Source organism: Vespa crabro, chromosome 6 (assembly GCF_910589235.1).
Source record: "Vespa crabro chromosome 6, iyVesCrab1.2, whole genome shotgun sequence".
NCBI lineage: Eukaryota > Metazoa > Arthropoda > Insecta > Hymenoptera > Vespidae > Vespa > Vespa crabro.
The window spans coordinates 2221839-2246766 of NC_060960.1; the positions used below are offsets into that span (position 1 = coordinate 2221839).

At 35.5% G+C, this 24928-nt stretch overlaps 1 protein-coding gene across 4 annotated transcripts in view; it reads left to right on the forward strand.

Annotated features, from left to right (window-relative positions):
* The window catches only part of LOC124425104 (kinesin-like protein CG14535), a 256470-nt gene that overhangs the window by 220746 nt on the left and 10796 nt on the right, over positions 1–24928 (forward strand). For all 4 annotated transcript variants that reach the window (XR_006942428.1, XM_046964976.1, XM_046964977.1 and 1 more), the window contains exons 4-5: positions 8313–8406; positions 15277–15474. Coding sequence is in view for 3 of the 4 variants with exons in the window: in XM_046964976.1 (XP_046820932.1) it covers positions 8313–8406; positions 15277–15474 (292 nt within the window). In the remaining variant the exon portion in view is untranslated. The remainder of the gene's footprint in view (positions 1–8312; positions 8407–15276; positions 15475–24928) is intronic.

Consider the following 24928-nt stretch of genomic DNA (forward strand, 5'->3'; position numbering starts at 1 on the left):
CGAACGTCAAATTACAGATTTGAACGATTATGATTTGTTAAACCTACGATCAAATATTCGAACGAAGATTATGTCTAATGTAACTAATACGGAAAAACGTGTTAATTGGCTTCTTTCATGTTCTTCAATGTTATGTACCTTCGAAAGCTAACATACATAGATAGTCCTGCCAATAGCCATGTGCATAAATGAATCCCGACCGAATTAATCGAACATCCGTCTCAATTACTCGGAGCACCGTTCACGTTCACGTTCACGTTCACGTTCACGTTCACATTCACGTTCACATTCACATTCGCGTTCGCATCGAGATTTGCTTCTCGTGCAAGTACTACATACATATACAGACGAACGTGACCGCACATATACAGGTGCACGCTTAGGACAAAGATAGACGCATAAGCGTCTCGAATAGCGGCTATAGTAGGCTGACAATTCCATTCCCGGCGGCGATCCTAGAGGACAATGCACCCTACCTAGGATAATTCACTGGAGCCATTATGCCTCCGTCCGGACAAGGGCTTTATTATTGACTTACGACTAATAGTCACGCTGTGGATTATGCGAACGTGCATCTGTGTGCATCACCTGAAATGCGCTTGCGTGTGAGCCTCCGTGCGAACCCTCTATCCCACCCCTTCTCCTTCCTCTCCCCTTTTCTCTTCTCACCCATACCACAACTACGAAGCTACGTGCCTCCGATCTATTGCTCATTTGATAGCGAATACTGATTGAACAAGAAGCCCTGTGAGACCGATAACCTTCGTGTTTTGCTCCGCTCCTACCCTCTTCTCTTTACCTTCTTCCTCTTTTTCACCTAACTTTATATATGATATATTTCTTCATATATATATATCAAAGATAAATGTTGATAAGAATTGTCATCCTTAGATGAGATTTCTTTATCGATCAGTTCCTCGGAACGAGATTCAATTTCTTTTTATTGTTTTACGAATATGATATCACGATGAATGTCTCTTATAAAAAAAAAAGAGAAAGAGAGAGAGAGAGAGAAAAAAAAGAAAGAAAAAAGAAGCAAAAAAACAGGATCTGTGATCAAAGGACTCGGTTTTGACGTCCATCGAAGATCGAGATATCTAGATGGTAGCATCAAATAAGCTTAATCGCAGATAGCGATAGAGATGAAGGGAAGGAGTAAATACTACAGAGAGAGAGAGAGAGAGAGAGAGAGAGAAAGAGAGAGAGAGACGGACAAGCACGTCCGGTCTACGGTAGACGCAGCGTAATCTGAAAACCAATCATACGGGCTCCTGGTACAATGCGATCCTCTTCGTCTCTCTTTTACGTTTCCTTCTCTTGCTCTCTCCCATTTTGAACCGAATCCGATCTCCACTATCTCCGCTATCTTCTAGAATTGCGGATTTCCATATTGTGCCGGTATATTAATCCATGGCTTTGACCGGAGTCAGGAGAGGCTGATGAAGTTCGAAGGCCGTACTGCCCAGAATGAGGGAGAGAAAGAGAGAGAGAGAGAGAGAGAGAGAGAGAGAGAAAAGAAGAAAAGTAGAGGAAGAAAGATAAAGGGAAATTCTCTAACATTGGAAGCTTTCGTGGTGTGACTTTTCCTACTCACCGAGAGAACGATAAAAAAAAAAGGAAAGTATTTTGTGTCGAAAGAAGAAAAAACATTCCACTGTTTTCTTCATTGACCAATGAGAGAGTTCTCGAAAATGAGACAAACGGTTTGGCCGGTACGCAAACTCTCGTAAGTTAATTCCTTTCGTTAGAATAAATTACAGAAACGAAACTAGCCTTTGAGAGTACTACGAGAGAAAAGAGAAAGAGAAAGAAAGAGAGAGATAAAAAGAGAGAGAGAGAAAAAAAGAAAGAAGAAGAGAAAGAGAGAGAACGGACTAATCTGTTTACTACATACAAAAGAATTTTCTCTTTTGTTCCAACTATAATAGTTGAAAAACTTTCTTCTAATTAGAAAAATATTTTCCTCTTTCTCTCTTGAAAAAGTCGTTTTAAAACACATGTTCCTATTCAACTTTTTGTTTTGTTTCATTTTGTTTTATTCCTTTTTAATGTAGGAGAAAGTTATTTAGAAATATGCTAACGTTTATTTCATGAATGAAAAAAATGTTATTTTCAGAAATAGGGTAACGAAAGATTTTGGGTTCATTGCGAATACTCAGATATGCTCGACGAATTTCGTAAATGCTTTTTTGATCCAACAAACGCTCCTATTGACGACGATGATAATAAGGGGTTTGGACTACGTTCTCTCTCTCTCTCTCTCTCTCTCTCTCTATCTCTATCTCTCTCTCTCTCTCTCTATCTCTATCTCTATCTCTATCTCTATTTCTATCTCTATCTATCTTTTTGAATATTTCTACGTATATAGAATGAGAAAAGAGCGAGAAAGAGATAGTAAAAGAGAGAGAGAGAGAGAGAGAGAGAGAGAGAGAGAGAGAGACAGGGAGAGAGAGAGAGAGAGAGATTCACCTCGTCTATCTGCAGTTGGATTTGAGGATAACAGGAGGGAACTCTCGTTTACTCCCTAGGCGCCAATGATGCCAATCTCCCGTGTAAATCGCGACATATTTCATGACACAACGAACCAGGGGGACTGCTAAGCGGGGGAGGGTAGGAGGATGGTTACTAGCCAGGGGGAGGGAAGGAGAGGAAAAAGGGGACTGGTCGGTACAGACGACGAGCTTTTTTTATCCTTCTCCCACCTCCAATCTGATCCACTTCATTCGCAATCCCGTTTCGAAATCCCGTTCATCGGGACGACCGAAGTCGTTCGAATGTCGAAGCAGTTTCGCGAATCATCGCTCGCGGATGAAAACTTTTTCAACTAACTCACTCGTTATTCACGTAGTTTAACATGCTTCAGCTCGAAAGACGACGGTCCGCCTTTCATGTGAAATCGTGAAATTTTTTTTCAAAACCAATGAGATCTGATTCGCAAATTAGTTCGTATCTTTCCTCTTATTCTATTATATTCTTACTTTCTTTTTCTCTATCTATCTGTTTCTCTCTCTTTCTCGCTCTTTTTCCCTCCCTCCTCTTTCTCTCTCTCTCTCTCTTTCTCTCTCTCTTTCTTTCCTTCTTTCTTGCACTCGTTCGAAACTACTAAAAGATATTTCTTCAACTCGTTTCGATTTATTTCAACGGGTTTTATCGCCTTTGCAATCCCATTGGAGGGAAACGGAAACGTCTCGTTCGAAGTGAAATTCTCGTTTCGTCGAGTTCGATATGTCGACTTTTCTCAATTTAAATCGTGAACTTGCCTATTCAAAAAAGAAAGAGAGAAGGAAAGAGAGAAAGAGAGAGAAAAAGAGAGAGAGAGGAAGAGTCTCATTTTTCTATATACCAGTCTTTACTCGTCTCGGAAAGCTTTGAATAAGATTTCGTAGTATATCGGAAGGGACAAGGTCTTTTTCAAACTTTAGATATGTTAACCAGAGTATCGTGGATATTTTAAAGGTTGAATTTAAAACATGATAACGTTGCAAGATAATTCGTCTAAAATAAATTTTCTCTTTTTTTCTGTTCGACCAGAGAGGAAGAAGAAAAAAATTATTCTCGCACGTGATTTTTTTATTTTCCCTGATCGAAATTATATATATATATCCCCATACGTGATATTTCAAAAATACAGATCTATCGTTGTAGAATAATAATTAACCAGAGATATTACACTCGTGAAATTATTTATAATTACTGCGAATAACAGTCGGAGTGTGTAATAACTTCGACAGGGAAAACCGGACGTCGGCCGTATTGCATGCAATTTTTGGAATTATCGACTCGTGAATTCCGGAAAAGGGAATTTCCTGTCCGTATCTGTGTGTGCGTTTTCCTCTCTATCTTTCTCTCTCTCTCACCCTCTATACTCTCACACAATACAAGCAGTACCAGGGCAGTCGATGCCATGTTTCGCCACGTGTACCACTGACGACGAGGGTGGAATGCACCCTCTTTCTACGATAGGAGGAAGGGTGTTTGTTTTCGATACGCTTTTCAACGAACGTCGAATCATCCTTCTCGTCGTCGTCGAGACGCTTTGCGGTTTACGACGAAGAACCTATCTCCTCTCTCTTATCCATATGCAAATTTAACTGCATCTTCGAGAAAGCACAGGTACTCTCTTTCGCATACAACCTATACGAGATCATCGTAAACTTCATGTGGGTCGATTCTACAGTTAGTCGTTCGTTTTAACAGAAGATTAATTCTTTGCGTTTAATCATGTTTTCATTAATGACGATTGAATAATTAATATATAATAATAACGAATATAAGAATTTAATACGTATTCTTATATAAATACATCAAATATCTTAACAATTTTTAATGAAATTATTTCTATTTTCTCTCTTTATAAATCATATATATCTCGTTATGCGAATAAATTTGTATAATAGATTGTTCTTATACCTATATTATTTACAATTATTTGTTTCATTAAACCTATATTATTCATTAAACCTATATATTGTTTCTTATACCTATATTATTTACAATTATTTGTTTCATTAAATCGTTAAATAAGTCAAAACAATCGAGTTATACAATTTCGAGGGATTACGTAATCCCTTTTGACTGTTAGTTACATCAACATATATAATTTCCAATAATTAATTCTTACACGTATGGATTGAAAAATCATTTTGATAATAAACGTGTTTAAATCAAATATTTTTGATCTTTCGAATGAAAAGGAAAAAAATAAAATAAAAAAAAAAAGAGAAGAAGAAAAAAACCTTTGTCATATTTATCCTAAAACGATCTTAACAACATTATTAGAATCCCATTTAAGGAATAGTTCACATTCGCTTTTATATTCCACTTCGACGTTCCATCCTTTTTTCTTTTTTTTTTTTCTTTCCATGAACGTGGTTTCATTAAAGTCCGCGAGACGTGTTTCGCCTATGCACAAGGCGAAAGCTGATTACGAAGGCGTGCGATGGTAATCGAGCGAAGAAAGGTAATTCCTTAATTCTCCGCTCGCTCGCTCGATCCGCTCAATTTAGTGGCTTCGTGCTCGAGAGCTCGCGATACGAAGCATTCTCGCGCTGAGGATGGAGAAGAGGAAAAAGAGAAGGAAGAAGAGGGGAAAGTAGAAATAGAGAGATGAAGAAAGAGAAAGAGACGATGAAAAAGCAAAACGTTCGTCCTACATTCGCGTTCCTTCGACATCTGGAAACTTGCAAATTAAGAGATTCGCTTACCACTACGAGGGATGGTGTCTTTCGATTATTTCCAAGCATTAAAAGGGTCTCTTTCTCTCTTTTTCTCTCTTTCTTTCCGTTCCTACCCTTCAAGAAACAAGAAATTCCACGAGTCGCAGCTTCTTTTCGAACTTTCGACACGGGTTTTACATTTCGTCGTAACAGAGGGTGGAAGAAAGACGAAAAGAGAAAAAGAAAGAGAGACAGAGAGATAGAGAGAGAGACTAGTATAAGAAGAAGGGATGGAAGAATAAGGGAAACGATGGAAGCTACGTTCGTCGTTCGAAGGTGAACCACACCTCGAACATCGTCTCTCCCTACTCTCTTCTTTTCTCCTTTCCCTCCTATAGTCGAACTAACCCCTGACGCCATTGGTATTCCACTCTGGTTCGCCAATATTGCGTTACCAAAACGCGTCCTGCAAGTCGAATCCAAACCGACGACACGCTTTTCTACGAGCTCAGTAGAAGGAATCATTTGTAAGTCACACCATGGTCCATCTGCTGTCTCTCTCTCTCCTTATTTATTTCTTTCCTTTCTTTCTTTCTTTTTTTCTTTTTTTAATTTTTATCTTTATGAGCATAGCTCTTATTTTATTAGTAATTTAATTGTTTTAATCGTTTTAATCATCGATATTTAGTTTATGACGAATTTTCATCGATTGAACGATACCGATTTATCAATATATGTTGAAAAAGAGACTGATTTTATTTTGATCAAAAAGGCTGACAATTCGAGAGTAAAACGTTGATCGATCAAACCATGTAAATTTTCAAATCAGCGTCGTTCGTGAGAGAGCACGAGCCTCTTTCGTGTTAGAGTGAGAGTTAAAGAGAAAGAGAGAGAGAGAAAGACAGACAGACAGAGAAAGAGAGAGAGAGAGAGAGAGAGAACAAAAGCGAGGGTGGAAACATTCTCCCTAGTCTCTCCTTCTCTCTGTCTCTCTCAATTTCTCCCACCGCACGAGCATGGAATCAAGTGTTTGAGATTATGACGGAGGCTTCGGTCACGTATTTCATTAACCGTCATGCCGTCGCTCCGCGAAGCTTCCAAGAGGGGAAGTGCGGGATCTCTCGAGGGTGCAGCTACCTGCGAAATGTGTTTGCTTTGCATTACGTCCCTACGGATGATCCCGTTATAATTATGAATGTCGTTGTTGCCTTCATCGCTTGATATTAGATATTTTTCCTACATATCTATTCAGATATCATAGAAATATTTTTTCAATCGTTCTCATTCACATTCTAATAATATCACAATATTAAAATATTTCTCGATCGTAATTAGAATTAGAACTTAGATATCGTTTATCAGATATTTTTTTGCGAATAAAGAATTCGTTCGAATATTTTTAACGTTTAAACGTTTTCCATTCGTAGAATATCTTTCGATTGATTCGCACGTCTCCATCTTCTGTCTCACCCCGAAAAAGAAAAAGAAAAATATAATAAAGTATTCTCACGTTCTATCGACAATTTTTCTTCATCCTCGACGTTATTTTCTATTTATTCTATTTTTCGTCGTCCCTTCAAGACCAACGGAGTACTCGTATCGACAGCAGCTCGAATCTTTTTTCATCCTTCTTTTTCTCATACATTCCGAGTCACAAGATTCATCCGATTCTCTCTCGTTCAGAAAGATTTCAATCTCGTTTGGTCGAGGTATCGACGTTCGTCCATCTCTTTCTCTCTCAATTTTGAAGGCTTCTCGATGTTGTACAGCTATTTTCCCTTTCATTCATCTCTCTCTCTCTCTCTCTTTCTCTTCTGTCTTCTGAATTCTCCCTTTCGAACATTTGTCGAGTAAAAATAGTCGTTAGAAAGAGAAAGATGAAGGAGAGAGACGGTAGTATAAACGATCGATGTCCTTATATATCGATCGATTTCAATGCACATCGGGTACAGGCTCAAAGGAAATTCACGACTGCTTCCGGAGGAAATTCGCAAAATCCCGGAACCGTGGACCCTTTCGATTTTTACCAACACACGACCCCCGACCCCTTTTTATCCCATTTTCCTTAACACCCCCGATGTTGTCGACAGATCGTACGTAAAAGTCGTTACATCCGATTTTCCAGCCTTCTCACTCTCTCTCTCTCTCCCTTTCTCTCTTTCTCTCTCTCTCTCTCTCTCTCTCTCTCTATCTATCCCTATCTTACAACCTTCCTAAAATCTCGATACTATCGCATTCTCGTTTGAGACCCGACCCAAGTGTGTTAAGGGGTGGGATAAAAAGAAAATGAAGGAAAACGTGAGAGAGAGAGAGAGAGAGAACGAGAGAGAAAAAGAGAGACGGTGGATAGGAAAAGGGAATGAGAAGGTTGAGACACTCTTCTTCTAGCTTAGGTACGAAAAGACTTTTCCAGGCTATGAATATATTAGAAGCAAACAAAGACACTCCACCACCAACTCGCTTTCCCTCTTCCCCTTCCCCTTTCCTTCTACTCCTCTTTACGGTCCCGTTGCTTTTCAGTGCCGAGGCCTCACAAGCGTTTATTAAACCGTCCTACAGACGTTTTCTTAAACACTTTACGCGATTCGTCATTATCCTTGAGTGTCCTGATGACGCAGTTTCTTCCTCCTTTGCCTCTTCCGAACGAATCTCCTCCCTCTCTTCTCGTTCTCTCTATCGTGTCGTCTCCTTGAAACATAGAGGATTGCTCTGGCTACGATGAGGGGTGGATTCAATTAAATTCATACCTCTCTCTCTCTCTCTCTCTCTCTCTCTCTCTCTCTCTCTCTCTCGCTCGCTCGCTCTCTCGCTCACTAGCTTTTGGTCGTTTTCTCGTTCTTTCTTTCTTCCTTTCTCTCGTTAGAAAAAAGAAAAAGTCTTCTTATTCTCAGATCGACCAAATATTATTACTTATAATGTTAAAGTGATTTTTATTTAACAAGCAATTTCTTTATCAATCGATTTTTCTTAATGGAAATTGAATATTTTTCTTCGTTTTTGAGAAAGTTTTAACTACGTTATACTCTGGATAACTTGCGATTATTCATACGATTATTTTAAAAAAGATTAGTTGCTTTAAAATAAATAAATAAATATATATATATATATATAAATTTTTTTCATAGTTTCTCGACTTTATGGGGTTTCCGATTTCAGACGGAAATCTGTTCGAGCGCCCTCACCGACGTTATTCACGCTGTCATCAATGGAACGGATGGTTGCCTCTTTTGTTATGGACATGCAGGTTTGGGTAAGTTCTGATTCGTCTCTATTAAACGAATATAAGATAAAGATAAAGTGGAAATTACAATTGATATAATCTGAATTGATTATATAACGTATTGTATTTAATTTAATTATCATTAGATATAATTATTTTTATCGAAATTTTATTAGAACGAAATGGATAGTTTTATTATCTTATAAAAAAAAACGTCATGCAATTTTGTATCTCTTTCTTATTTTCGCTTACAAAGCGCAATAGATCTTCGGAGATTCGTAAACAAATATTTGCCGAAACATCGCTGGTAACGTCTAATCAAGAGAACCATTGAACAACGGCATAGTACACGTTACAAGAGTACACGACACGTGCTGTATACCTACAAACATATATACATATATACATAGATACTACATCTACCTTATATAACGAATCTCACTTCGAAGATTAACTGGAGTAGTATGTATATGTATATGTATCTATATATGTATAATATAATATGAAATAATATCTATGTTGCATGATTTTCGATATATTTTTATGTCTTATGACGTCTTCTCGTTCTAACGCAGATGTTTGCTCTTGCAACTTACTCTTAACAAAAGTTAATTGTTATTCTCAAAAAAGAACAATTATAAGACGTATCAGAAATACTTTGTTATTTTCATTTGGTTTATTTTTTCTTTTTCTTTTTTTTAATTGTAATTTTTCGATACATTTCCTCGTCTTTTTCAACTTTGCAGTTAATTTGGATAATGCAGTTAATCTTTCATTAGAATGATTCGGATAGGTTTCTCGTTCGGTTAAATGTCAAAATTTATATACTGGTATAAATCATTAAGAAATGTAAGAGAACTTATTCATTATTGATTCGAATTTAACGAAGGAAATAGAACAAGTTTGGAAAATAATGGGAATCGGAAATAAGACGAATAACGAAACCACGAATAGTCGATTCGACATCCGATCAGAAGTCGATGCATAATTCTGAGAACGTTTCGATTCTCCAAACTAATCCTGTTAGCGTTCCAAATTTCCCACGAAAGTTTTGTCAACTTCCACTTCCATCGATCTCTCTCGTCAACATCCACGTTCTTCCCCATTTCGATATCCAAATTCAAATCCAAATCCAAATTTGTACGTTCTCTTCTAATTCGAAGAAATCATTTTCCATAGCGCATAGAAATAGTAAGAAATTATTATAAACTATAAAGATTATAATTCGAGAAACGGAATTTATTTTCTACAAAGGCACTTTTCTCCTTTCACCAATTTTTCACATTTTCAAACTCTTCTATTCACTTTGATGGGAATACTCACGAGAGAGAAAAAGAAAGAAGAGAAAGAGAAAGATGAAACAGAAGAAGAAGAAAAAGAAGAAGAAGAAGAACGTTGCAAGGAAAAGGAGATGAGCAAGAGAGAGAGAGAGAGAGAGAGAGAGAGAGAGAGAGAGAGAGAGAGAGTGAGTGAGCGAAAGGAAAAGGGATAGAGAACGCGGGGTTGTTTTACATTTTAAGTAGTGATATCGAATTTGCATGCAAATGCACGATTATGCGAGCTCGGAGACGAGAAGGAGAGGTGGAATGAGAGAGGGTGCCAGTGTAACACAAGTAGAAAAAGAAAGAAAATGAGAGAGAGAGAAAAAGAGAGAAAGAAAGAGAGACAAAGTTTCTTGAAAAGAGAAAGTAGAGAAGAAGAAAAAGAAAAAGAAGAGAGAAGAAGACGGCGTAAGAGTCACCTCCTAGAGGTAGCCAAGAATAGACGGAAATGGGTGGAGTGGAGTGAAGTGGAGTGTAGGGTTAAAGTAAGGGTAGGGAAAACGAGCGAAGGGATGAAAAGGTAAAGGATAATGTATGCTACTAGGACACGCTCCTTTTCCTTGTACCTTTCGAATCTTAACGCACGTTGCCAGAGATTATCTCCTTTCTCGTTTATTCCTCTATCGGTATAACAAGAGAAGAAAGAGAGGGAAAGAGGGCAAAAGAGAAGAAAGAGAAAGAGAAAGAGAAAGAGAAGAAGCACGAAGAACTCCTTGAGGCTCGAAGGATTTATGGTAAACTTACCGTCGGCTCTGATTAAACTTTGTTAAAGTTACACACCCATTCTTTTACCCGACTGACTTCTTTACAACGTAAGATCCTTTTTAGAGTAAATTACTATCGATCACATACCGAGTATGAGAGAGAAGTATAATGATTTTTCAATGATTAAATTCCCATCGTAAATTATTTTTTTCTTCCCGATCTAAAATTTATATCACGATCGAGATCATGATCGGAGCATGACGTTTCACGTTTTTAAACTATTCTAAAGTATAGAATATGCATATTCGCGTGCATATACGCATAGGTAACCTTTTAGTTCTCCTTCGAGTTTTGTGCGAGATCGATACCATCTGAAAAATGAATTTCAACGAGTAAGATTAAAGTACAGTTAGCTTGAAATCGATCTTTTTCATTTTCAACAAAGTCACGCATAGGTCTCATGTATTCTGCGTGAACTATAAAATGAATTTTTTCGATCGTTATTGTGTAAATAATCGTAATTATATTATTTCTTATATGTCTTTTTTGATATATTATCTCACTTTCCTTTTCTTTTTTGTATTACTATTAACAATTGATCTTTAATAATATCTTTTTATATGGTATATAGATACCTATCGAGTATGCTAGATAACGACTATTGTTTCGAAGCATCTCTTTCCTTCTCGCTCTTAACGAAGAGAAGTTTGATGGTTCATTGTCTCCGTGAATAATCGAAGAAACGTAATATTTCTTTTCAAATCTACTCATCGATTATTCTTCGAGATAAAGATACCATTCTTTTACCCTCAAAACTCTTTAACCAACCCCTTCCCTTATATTTTAACTCCTTCGATTAGAAAAGGAAAAGTATTCTGAAATCGATTTTCTTTGGTGACTCTTATGCGTCTTGTCATAGCCTTTCACGAAGGAAACGTTTATTGTCATATTACGATCTTTTCGAAGAACACACTCCGATAGGAGTAAAGGTACTATAAAGGGAACGATGGAAAACTTGAGTATCATTTCTGTTCGCTCGATTATAATTAACTATGACTTTGTTCTTTTAGATATCTCGAAGTATAATCTTGAATATCGATCGTTCAACGTATTAACAACAATAAACGATAAATCGAATATTTCTTATTTTATTATCATTATAATATTAAACCGTAAATCGAATTTTCCATCCACGTTTATTCCTTACCATTAATCGTCGATGAAAAGCCAGAAAACTTTCCAAAGTTTCTCTCTCTCTCTCTTTCTCTCTCTTTCTCTTCCTCTCTTTCTCTCTTTCTCTCTTTCTCGGTGTTATTAAGTTGGAAAAGTTTGGTCGCTTTTAACGAACGCACCTGGTAAGCTTGCTTAAAATTTCAAAGCTTCGGATAGAGTCCAAACTCTGACAGTAGAGATTATCGTCAGATACAGATTTCATGGATGCTATTTTAATAAAGAAAAAAAAAAAAAAAGAAAAAAGAAAAGAAAAGGAAAAGAAAAAGTGAAAAGGGAAATATAAAATGGTGTGGTAGCCGTGTGTAACGGTGATAGATAAAGAAAAGTGAAAAAGGGAGCCAAACGAACTTTCGAGCACTCGCGTCCCGCCGAGATACTTCAGGCGAGTCCTCGAGCAAACCGCTTTTGATCATCGCTACGAGAGAGAACGTAGTTTTCTCGCTGGCACTCTCGTTTCTCCTTTTTATATCCTAACAGCCCTAACTCTTTGCCGACGTGCCTCACGTTTTCTAACGGAAAAAGGAAAAGAAAAATAGAATGAGAGAGAGAGAGAGAAAGAGAGAAGGAGAGAGAGGGCGAGAGACAGAGAGATAAAGACAGAAAAAAAGAAAGAAAAGAAGGTAGAAAGAAAGGAGAGAATTGGAAAAGAGAAAAGATTTATACGATGTGGAAAGAAATGTGAAAAATTCGTGAAAGAAAAATCGAGAAAGGTAATCGAATGTGTACAATTTTCAAAATGGAATCCGCGAAGTGTGAGATATATGACGTTGGTAGATTGATAAAAAGTACTGTGCGTATGATAAAGAGAAAGGAGAAAGAAGAAGAAGAGAGAGAAAGAGAGAGAGAGAGAGAGAGAGAACGAATGGGGTAACACGACTGGAAAAATACAAAAAGGGAGAGACGAGTGAGAAAAAGAGAGAAAGAAAGAAAAAGATATAGTGAAAAAATTAGTGGGAGCGAAGAGACGAGAATGTGCGTACAAGTGGCGATGGGAATGCACGAAGAAAAAAAAGAGACAAGAAGAGAGAGAGAGAGAGAGAGAGAGAGAGAGAGAGAGAGAGAGGAGAGGGGAAGGGTAGAACGATGGAACTTTCAAAGCAACAGATTTTCTGTGCGGCATTTGTCGCACGAAAAATCTGAAAGTAGATGAACGAACAACGGCAAGGGGAGAAGTAGGAAGAGGAGGAGGAAGAGATAGATAGATATAAAAAAAAGAAAGAAAAAGATAGAAGAGAAGAACGAAGGAAGGGAAGAGTGTCGCAAACAGAGTCGCGACAATGAGTCCACTTTGTACTTTGTAACGCGTTGCTAATTACCCTCCAGTGTGCATAACTCTTATGGTGTATTCTTTCCTTCTCCCTCTCCCTCTCTCTCTTCCTCTCTCTTTCTCTGTCTCTCCATCCATCAAACCCTTTTGCAACTTCGAATATGTTTCGAGAGAGTGTAGTTTGATCAAGTACGATGTATTGAAACGAAAAGTTTAGATTAGAAAATAAAAAAAAGTAATTCTACAAGAAGAAGAATAGATCAGAAATAGGATATTATTTGATGATTAACACGTATTTGAAGACAATTTATCCGATATTTATACAAGATTCTTTTTTTTCTTGATTGCTGGAATTTCATTGTCTAAGATGGTTTAGATAAACGAAGGATAACTTTAGAGAAATGTTAGTCAGCAATGGGGAAGTATTAGAGTATAAAGTAGAAGAAGAAGAAGAAGAAGAAGACGGACCGAAACACACAGTCAACCATTGAGTTTATCCTAGCACCAGCAGACGGCACATTTCCCGGTCTTTCTAATTAAATAACAACATAATTCACTGTCTTACATTAAGACAATTAAATAACGTTTAAGATTCAACGGTAGCGTTCCTGCTTTTCCATTATTTCGACTGTTACCATTCCAGCCCTTCGCTTCGTTCCGATCTCTTTCTCTTTCTTTATCATACATACACACAAACACACACCCACACACACTCATTTCATTTTCAATTTATTTCTCTCTCTCTCTCTCTCTCTCTCTCTCTCTTTTTCTTCTTCTTTTTCTACTCATTCGTTCATTCATTCACCGCATTTTCTTTCTCATTTCATCATCCTTCTCACTTTATCATACTGTTTTATGATTTTAATAAAGGTGCTTTTATTTCCCTATCAATAACGCTCACCATGGCAGGCGTCGATCTTTTCGTAAAAGTTTTCTTACTCTTTCGAGATCGACGACCAACCCGATCATCCACCATTTTAATATTAAAACATGATACGACGTTATAAATAGATAAAATATATATTATTAATTAATGAAATATTCATGATAAATAATAATTATGAGGATATGATAAAAATGATAATAAACATTGTCATTGTCAAATGACACTGTTAAAATTTTCACCTATCTTCAATGAATACGATTTTAATAGCCTACATTTGATCTGCATCTGCATCTGCAAGCTTTAATTCACAATTACAGGTGTAATCGTGCGTTTACTCTAAAACCACGGCTCGTTATGACAGACCAATCACGAAACTACGTGGTATATCGTTGTTGATCTCTCTCTCTCTCTCTCTCTTTCTCTCTCCTCTCTCTCTCTCTCTTTCTCTCTCCTCTCTCTCTCTCTCTCTCTCTCTCTTTCTCTTTCTCTTTCTCTCTCTCTATTCCTCTTGACTCATCGACACCGTTTGGGGCTCATTGTCACGCTTTACATCTGCCCACTAAATGGTAAACAAATTAATCGCAACTCCACAGCGTACCGCAAATCAAATATCGCAATAATTGCATCTATCGAGCGTTAGTTGAATACTCGCTGTATCTATCAGTTGGCGTTAATTGAATTTTCACTAAATAGGAAAATCGATCTTCTCTGTGATCAACCTAATCAGTGCTTATGCCTTTTCATCTTTTCTTTTTTTACTTATATCTTTTAATTAGTTATTTTATTTTCTTTCATTTTATTTTATTTTTTCTTATCTTTTCTTTTCTTTCTCGGCATTTGCAGAAGTCAATTTAATGAAATTTGATGTCACGTTTTCTGAATCGTACACAACGACTCATGATCATACCACGACGAAGCTCGCATAGAAACGTTTGTATTTAACGGTAAGAGAACTCGTAAAAGAGCCGGTACCTAAGCATTTAGCGAGATTGAATGGAAGGGAAACGTTTTTAGTACGATGTTAAAGGAAATTACAGTACGGAAATAACGATATAGTTGAATCTTTATCTTTTCGTGTCAATCCTTTTGGTATTTTGTTAAAATCGAGAGAGAAAGAAAGAGAGAGAGAGAGAGAGAGAGAGAGAGAGAGAGAAAGAAATTAAAAAGAATTAATTTTGTTACGTGATAAATAATACAAACGTTTGAAGAGAAAAATGTGATATGGATACGTTTAAATGTCGAAAATAAAATTGACAACGTTATTATATAAAAAACAATTTTTCTTTCGCGAGCGAGATTGAATGTGTTCGTAAAAAGCAATAAAAAGTGAAAATAAAAGAAATTAAAACAAAAGCAAAAAAGAAAACAAAATAAAAGCAAAAACGAAAACAAAACAAAAGCAAAAACGAAAACAAAACAAAAGCAAAAACGAAAACAAAAAAAAAGGATCCGTTGATCTTGACAGAAATGTATTTTTATTTTTTCAGGCAAGTCTCACACAATGTTGGGCACCCCTGAGGCAGGCCACACTTTGGGCGCAATCCCATGCGCGATAGCGTGGCTCTTCCGTGGAATTTCCGAGCAACGTCAGAGAACCGGCGCCAGATTTAGCGTGAGGGTCAGCTGCGTTGAATTGACCACCGGCCAGCAACAGTTGAGAGATCTTCTTGCCGCTCATGCGAATGGTGAGTGTCTCAACGAAAAGAACAAATAAAAAGAAATAAAAAAAAAGAGACGATTATTTTCTTTAATAATTTTTCTTGACATCATAATGAAAATATATTGCTTTAATTAATTAGAAAATTAACAGCAGCTTTTGCATAGCTGACGTTAATTATCGTTAATTAAAATTCGTAAATTATTTGACGGATAAGAAAGAAAATGAGATTAGAATTGTGAGAATTCTTGATTTTAAACGTTATTTGCCCTCGGCTTTTAATAAATACTCTTCGAAAAGTTTCGACGAAATCTTGTTTCGAGGAAACGAGGTCCGCCATTTCTAACCTCGAATGTCGCCGAGGGACGAAGCCACGAGGGGCCGGAAAGTTTCGAGCGCTTCTCTCCTTTCCGTGATGGGGTTTAACGTTCCCGCAATTAATTTGATGCCTCGAACAATGCGGCCAGGTATAATCGTTCGGATTAATTACTGCAGAGTACGTTGGAATAATGAGAGAGAAAGAGAGAGAGAGAGAGAGAGAGAGAGAGAGAAAGAGAGAAAGAGAGAGAGAAAGGCAAAGAAGAGATAAAGGAAATCGTTGCACGCTCGAATACAACCTAACTTAATCTTGAAACTCATCCAATTTTCCAATCATCATTCTAATCATAACCTTGTTTTAACGAGAAAACCAAAGAGACAGATAAGTGGAGAGAGAGAGAGAGAGAAAGAGAGAGACATGTAAGAGACAATACTATTACGACTTTAAATTGTAATTAAGAAAATAATAATTAGTATTGATCAATGTTTCAAACTATTATCCGTGTCATTGAATACTAGCGAAACATAATAGTCATTATAAGTTGACCGTACGAATTGGAAACTAAAACCGAATAACGATGACAGTTCAATTAGACGGCGTTAATTGGAAACAAGATACAATTTCTATTTGTGATCTCTATGTTCTATTATTATATTAATGCTATCGAAACCGTTTTATATTTTGACGAATATTAATACATTTTGTTGTATTTTAAAAAGGAAAGATAGAGATAGAGATAGAGATAGAGATAGAGAAAAAGAGAGAGAAAGAGAAAATACGGATTTGTAAAAGGACGCAATCGATACGTTTTTCATTATAAAAATCCAACGAGAAAATATAACCACTTGAGTTATAGAGTCGTAAACTCTGCATACATCATAAATCCCGTTAGATTACGCGCGCCATTTCACCGTCTCTCGTCAAGAATTCTTCTATCTCTTACTCTCTGTCTCTCAAAAATGATACTGCGTTTATGGAGACGATTCCTTCGGAAAAGAAAGCGGAAGAAAATCGTAAATCGTGATACGTGAAATAAGAGACTAGAGGTCTCTCCTTTAGTTTTCTCTAGAATGCTTGGTGATCGAAAGAAAATAAGAAAGTAAGAAAGAAAGACGAAGTTCTTAGACGAAAAAAGATATTCTTGTGTGTGTTTCCATCTCACTCGGAAACGACAAAGGAAAAATTTTTCACGTGGACTTCCTATCCTCTTTCTCCTCGAACAAACTCGATTCTCGATGAAATTCCCGTTTATATTCGAATTGCCGGTTGAAATTCTCTTGAGAGTTACTTGATCAAAATATAAAAAAAAAGAAAAAAAAAAGAAAAAAAGAAAAAGAAAGAGAGAAAGAAAAAGGAACGTACCTTATCTAAATAAACCAAGGTACGTGCAACATCCTCGTTTCGGCAAATTCAAGAAGATGATCATAAACGTCGACGATTCGTCGTAACCTGCCAATTCTCGTCGTTTCTATTTTACCATGTCTCGTACGTGATGCTGTCTTGGCAAGAATGAGAATCATCGTTGTCCGACCATCCAAGATCCTTCGACTGGAAGTGATTCGAGTGTTCGAGGATTTCTCAAGACTGGTAATATGCAAGCAGAAGAAGAGAAAGAAAAAAAAGAAGAAAAAGAAAGACTGGTCGAGGAGTGACGAAGGGTGGTGGGGAAAGAGGAAGATGGGCAAATGCAGAAGGGTGGTATTGGCCGCAATTTGGTTTCTTCTTCACGGACCGCCGACTGGACGAGGTGGTCCGTAAAATTGAGAGGGCCAAGATCATTTCCTTTTTCCTTTTTCCCCCTCTTATTCTTCTTACTACTTTCTCTTCTATCTCGTCTATCCGTACACATCGTTTGCTTCCTCTCGAAGAATTGCGAAAAAAGAAGGATTCGCTGAACTAATAAAGACTCGTATTCGTTTCTCAGTACGTTATATGAAGAAAGAAAGAAAAAGAAAAAAGGAGAGAGAGAGAGAGAGAGAGAGAGAGAGAGAGAGAGAGAGAGTGAGTCACAATGCGCTTACGGAAACTGCGAGCGAAGACTCCGGAATTCTATGAAGAATGGCTCTATCACTCTGAAAATTAACTTCAGCCTCTTCTTATTCTCTCTCTCTCTCTCTCTCTATATATATATATATATATATATATATATATGTGTGCATGTGTGTGTGTATATATATAAAATATATATATATATAAAATATATATATATATCTTGGTATTCTCATCCTCCTTAACTTCTCGATAATTGGACGTTGGAATTGCAGGAGTAATGTGAGAAGAGAGATAGAAGAACTTATATACGTCTGCAGATATACATATACTACACACCTATAAAGTGTCTTTCGTCCTTATCTTATTATCAAGGGTGGTTAACCTATCTCAAGTATTATTACAACTTCTGTCTCGTCTAGTATAAAATAATCGTAAAAGATAACGGCGGATATCCTGATGAATACTAAAATAGATTTAACAACTCTGAGATTCTTTCAAAGTTATCCTTTCAAAACTTTCTTTTTTATTTATTTTTTTTTTCTTTCATTTATCGTAGAATCCCTTATAATTTCTCGTAAAAGAAACAACGATGAATTTTCAAATAGTTAAGTCCAATCGTTCTAACAAGTAAGACGAATAGTACGACGACTACGAAGATCAAAACAGACGATTTTCGAAGTAATTACCGTCTGCGTGTATCGGTATTCGTTTGATTTTTCATCATTGAATGCGAGATGCAAGGAGACGCTTGTGGTAAAGTGAGGAAAGGGACGAGGCGAAATAAATGAGAAGAGAAATTCCTGTCACGTTCGAAGTAATCGCGATCTCGTACGCGTACAACCGAGCCGGTTTGGCATCGTCGATTTTCTCGTCTCTCTCGTCTCTCTTTCTCTCTCTTTTTCTCTCTCGAAAGGCGATCTAATGAAGAGCCAATGCAATTAATTTCCTGGCTTATTAAATAAGTAACTCGCGTCTACGGAATCTACCGTTTATTCTTCATAAACGCTCTATCTCTTTCTATCGCATACTTGTAAATTGTTTTACTCTTTTTAATGGAATTTAAGTTGTTCGATGTCACTCTCTCTCTCTCTCTCTCTCTCTCTCTCTATCTATCTATCTATCTATCTATTTATCTATCTCTCTTTCTTTCTTTCTTTCTGTAACTCGTTCATTTCTATTTCTTTTCTTTTTCTTTCTTAGTAAACTTATTTTCTAGATATGTTAATATCATAGTATCTGAAAAGTAGATATACTATATTCGAGTTAACTTGGACTCAACTTCATTTCGTTATCTAAGCCTTTACGTTTTCTTTTACGTCGTTTACAGTCCATTCTAGTTTTGTTCTTTGCTTTCTCTCTCTCTCTTTCTTTCTCTCTTTCTCTTTCTCTCTCTTTCATTCGCTATCTTTCTTGTCTGTATTTCTTCCTTCTCTTGAGAACTCGATAATCCAACCTAGTAATTATTGAAGTTTTCTTAGGCACTGAAAACTTGCGGCATCTTTCGGCCAATCCAGAGATAGTAATAAAGATAGAAAGAGAGAATTCCTTCTCTCTCTTTTCTTTGTTTCTCTCTTTCTCTTTCTTTCTTTCTTTCTCTCTTTCTCTTTCTTTCTCTCTTCTTCTCTCCTTCTTCTTCTTCTTTCGCTGATTCTTACTTATGTTCCGATTCAAGCTCTTCGCTAAGTCAAATTAATTGTAAATCAGATTCGCCGTTCATTCCGTTATTTACAACGGAGTCGTGATTTCGCGAAGCTCTGAGAAGTTTCCGCTTTGAAACGTCTTCTCGTATAAGAACGGTCCGCCGGCTTTAATTAAAGACTAGATTCGCGAAAGTTTCAAGATTAACGAGTCGGATCGTTTAATTCCAAAATGCTCTTATCGCCGTTCAAAAATTATGACGGCAAATCTTGCGTTTAATATTTCCGTTGACTTCGAAAAGTGAGAATATTTCGAGCGAGTTGTTTCACAAAGAAAAAAAAAAAGAAAAAAAAGAAAGAACGAAAAAAAGGAGAGAAAGAGAAAAAAAAGTAGATCTGTCTAAAGTAACACAAATCAAACGGATAGAATCGTTAAAAACCATTTGGTTATTTTTTACTCATCAATAACGTTGCTGATCGATTATACGTCGCGGTCGTACATTGTACACTGTACTCAATTTTAACGGATGATGGTCAACGTCCTGGCCACCAATCGATATACACATACACATACGCACACTCACATGTATGTACACAATATGTACACAATTGAAGACATCAAAGTCATATAAAAATTGGGAAAACAATGAAATTTTAACTACGATCTTCGTTAACACTTCGTTTAGACACGTTACGACGAAAGGAAATAAAATTATCGAATTTCAAGGATCGAAGGAAATTTCATTTATTCAAGATTCATTTTTTAAATTACTTTTTACATAGAAGATCATCGTTAAATTTTACTAAAGTACTTAAAAGGTACTAGTTCGTCTTATGGGAACTCTTAGGAAAAATTTGTTTTGATTTATTCAAGACAAATATATTTATCACGTAGAAGTTATCGCGTAACAATGTGATCGCTAATTAGATTGTTTTGATTTCTTCTATACTACGTTCTAACATTGTTTTGATTAACGTCTCACGATCAATCGCATCCAGGTCGTAGAAGAGTGAACATTAGGTAAGTATTATACGTGTCTTCTTTTTTACGAATTTATTAACGTATATCAATGTATAACATATAATTATATCTATATATTGCTTCATTATATTTCATTTCTTTTATAATTGAAAACAGACGAGCCAAAATTATTGTTAACATGATAAAAATACAATATGATCGAATAGTGAGTTTGAATAAAAAAATATATTTAGCATATATATATTAGACGAATTAATAGAAATAACGTTATATCTATAATAATTTTATCGATTTAAAATATCTGAAGATGAAGATGATGATCTTCATGATGATGAATTTCAACCTTGATTCGATATAACGACATTCATCACAAATATCAACATTGTTTCGATTGAAGCACGTACGATTGAATGAGAATTCCGAATCAATGAAAATACAAAAGTGTAACATGTGTATATATATATATATATATATATATATATATATATATATATATATATTATATGCAGCCCGCTATATACTCATAGTTATAGTAATTTCTCTTACATGAAATTCAACGATAAAGTATCGTTCCAATTATCACCCAAGGAAGTTAACGAAATTATTTGGATTATTAAGTAAAGTTAATTTCTTAATTTTGTTCGTCGTATGCGTCTGCCTGCTTTGCTCTCGAATTATTAAATGGTGAAGAGATCGAGAGATCGTGATCTTTGCAAGTAATGTTTTATCGTACAGTCGAAAGAGGGAAAAGTAGAAAAGAGAAGATCACCGTTAGAACGAGTCAAGTAGAAGAAGAGGAAAGTGAGGAAGGCAAGTAGTCGTTAAGAAAACGACCTGTGAGTCTTTCTCTTCCTTCGTTCTGAAGAATTAGTCGTGGTCCATTGCTCAGTACCATTTCGTCGGGAGCCACCCGGTATACCAGAACGATGCTTTTCTTTAATTGCTCACTGCAAAGTAGATCCAAGGAAGAGAAAGAGAGAGAGAGAGAGAGAGAGAGAGAGAAGCGGTAGTTACCTATCCCCTCGTAAAACTTATGAGCGTGCTTTTGGTAAACTTCAACGTTCTGTTGCGCTGAAAAGTACTCAATGCAACGCAACGTTTCACATTGCAAAGTATACCTATTACAAACGTAAAATTATTATACTTATTGTTATAGCATAAAATCTTACTTCATATTCAAATACATCTACTCATTTGATTATATCTTTGAATAAAATTTATTTAAATTTTAATGAGATATAAATAAAGAGAAAAAGAAAAGAATATAAAATCGTGATAAGTAGTAATTAAAAACTTTCTTTAGATAAAATTTATAACCAATGTCATTAGTATTGAATTGATGCAAAAGTTCGTCCCATTTTTTATATAAAACTTAAAGAAAAATTTGATTTACTAAAAATAGTAATTTTATTTATTGATAATAGTAAATAAAATTTTTTTTTCAATTTTTAGATAAAAGGTGGAACATTTCTTTGCATCAACCCAATAAAAATATAGAACACGATAGATAGAAGAAAATATTGTTTATTTATATTAAACTTTAAAAACATCTCCGAATATCTCCGAATATTGTATTTTCTTTTAACGAATTTTTAGACGATAATTTAAGTTTCCATTTCAAAAAAGAAAAGAGAATCTTTTCGTCATCCGAGAAACGTTCTTGGTGAGCATGCCAAGATGAGGAAGAAAAGCTTTCTAGTGGAAGTCGCACCATCTCTCCGTTCTATTATTCTTCTCGCCATTTACGAATCTACGTGGAGCATTTATTTTGGTGAACGTACGACCGCGTAAAATACGCCGACTTTGTCTTCTCGTGTTCCCTCCGGACCTTCTTACCTAAGTAGAGGCTCCGTGTTTTCACTTTAATACGAGAGATCCGAGCATTCCTTAATTTTCTTCTTCCTCTGACACTTTGTTTCCATCTCCGTTTCCTTTAAATGTCGCCACGTTGATGTTGCAACGCCACGAGGCTACGACAACGGTATACATTGTACGAATATTTTTATATATTCAAGTAAAATATTTGAACAATTAAAATCTTATTAATCTTCAATACAAATTTGAATAAATTAAAATAATAATAATGACGTTATCGATAAACTTCAGTAAGTTCAATTGTTATATCATTATTTTTAATAGATCCTATAGATTCATAGAGAACTCACACGCATATTTTTGAAATTATTAATTGTCCACTACGATATAGACTTTTATTTCCGGGAAAGAAAAAGGTTCACGATTGAAATCTTCAACCATGGAGGTCATTCAAATAACCTTCCTTGGGTTATAGAAATTCAATAATGTTACAGAAATCGTAAGAACCAAAACAAGAGCAAGAGAGGGAAAGAGAAAGAGAAAGAGATAGAGAGAGAGAGAAAGAGAAATAGAGGAGAGAGGATAGAGAAAGATAGAAAGAAAATACACTGTGCGGTTTCACAGGCATTGAATTTCCCGACACGATGATATAAATATAATAACACTAGTCACGTTCGATTTCATTCGAAAGTAGCATCGATCACATATGTACTAATGTGTGTATGTATATATATATATATATATATATATATATATATATATATATGTGTGTTAGAGAATTTTACGAAAACGTTATCTCCCTCGAGAAAGGGCATGCATTCTAGCCCCTCGACGTCGTTTCGAAATAGCGAAACAGATCTTTTTTACTGCTATCCTTATTTTCCTCTCCGTACACGTTTCTTGGGAGCCGAGATTCGTGGACTCCTTGTCTTCTGTCATGGCTTACAGATTTCTTTTATTTTTCTTTTATACTTTTTTTATTTCTTTTTTCTTTTTTTTTTTAGTTTTTTTATATTTCTTCTTTCTTCTTTTTTATTTCTCATCTTCACCCCGATCGTACGACTACGATATATATATATATATATATATATAAGTTTCTACATATTTCTAAGCACGTTTTTGGTGACACATGGAAGCTTAAAATATTGTTCTCCATAAATTTCCTATTTTCTTATACTTTATAGATTATAAATCGACTTCATAATTTTATTCTTTTATATTTTAAAATCGCGATATGATTATTATCTTTATTATTATTGATATATTAAAATATCTTTATAAGTTGTTATACAACTATAACAATGAATAAGATATATCTAAATCGTAATTTTTTTCCGAAAATTATAACAATTGTATAAAAAGAAAAGACGTATCAAGTATAGAATTAAAATCTCATAGGAATATAATTTTCAGTAAATCGAGCATAGAAGAAGAAGGTGTGGCGGATCTTAAATGGCGGTGTCACATCCATTACACGTCTATATATTTTCCGGTCTCCGGTTCGTCCTACCTTCCTTCGTGGAAGATTTCTCTTCTTTTATTTCCTAAGAGTTTCCGTGTTCTTTTCCGCTCATCGTCTTCTCCTTTTCTCGTCGGCTGATGCCAGCTAGCAAGCCAGCTAACTGGCTGCTACTACTGCTAGTGCTGCTGCTGCTACTGCTACTACTGCTGCTACTGCTGCTGCTGCCGCTGATGCTGCTACGCGGCACAGATGCCGGCAATATTACTTGCTCTGGTCCCTTTTATGGATATTGCCACGCGACTCTGCTACTATATCTTTGCGTTCGTATGCTCGTATATGTAATAGTTTAATAATGTATATATACTGCGACAACCTTACTTCACACACATACACAATTATATATAAAAGCTGTATAGCTACTTTCGAATAAAGTAACACGAAGTTTCACATGAAATGAGAATATGAAGATAGCTTTCTAAAGTAACAATGATATTTCATTGGTAGGGTTCATCTTCTCGATTTATTTTTAACATAAAATACAATTTTTCAAATAATTTTATATGATATAATACAATTTTATTTTTTTTCGATTGGATATTCAATAGAAATATTTAAAATTTTATTACGTAAATTTTTGCTCCGTCGATTATTTTTTTATGTTCTCGATTTTTTTTTCTCGTTAATGATACGATCTTTTAAATAGTTCGTTAATAGGCTCAATTGATCGATGTCATTTCGTTAGATATTCAACGAGAATATTTGCAATTTTATGAATAAATTTTTGTCTTTCGAAGTTTCGGTCGCTTCAAGATTTTCTAACACTTTGTAGTCCTTTACTACAGGGGTGAGACGATACTTGATTATCCCGACAACTTGCTATCTCATGAATATTAATAACTTTTTCTTTTTCATTTATTTAGAGAATCTAAATTGGGGATTTTTAATTAACAGTGATAACTAATAACGTTAAATCTCTTTTATATACATAAATATATATATATATATGTTATATTAAATAATATTATATTAATAAATATAAATATTATATTAAGAAAATTTCCGTTCCTATAAGAAAAATTTTATATTTTCTTTGTTCTTAAAACGTAGTATCTTTTTTCCTAGCTATAAGACGAAATTTTCTAAAATCCAAAATAAAACATTGAAGCATGTAGAAGTATACTCGAATATTAATCAAACAGCAACGAGTACAATTTGTACTTCAGAGATATAAACTAAAGGAAGAGTGTCCTCTTACTTGTTGTCCATATCTTTTAC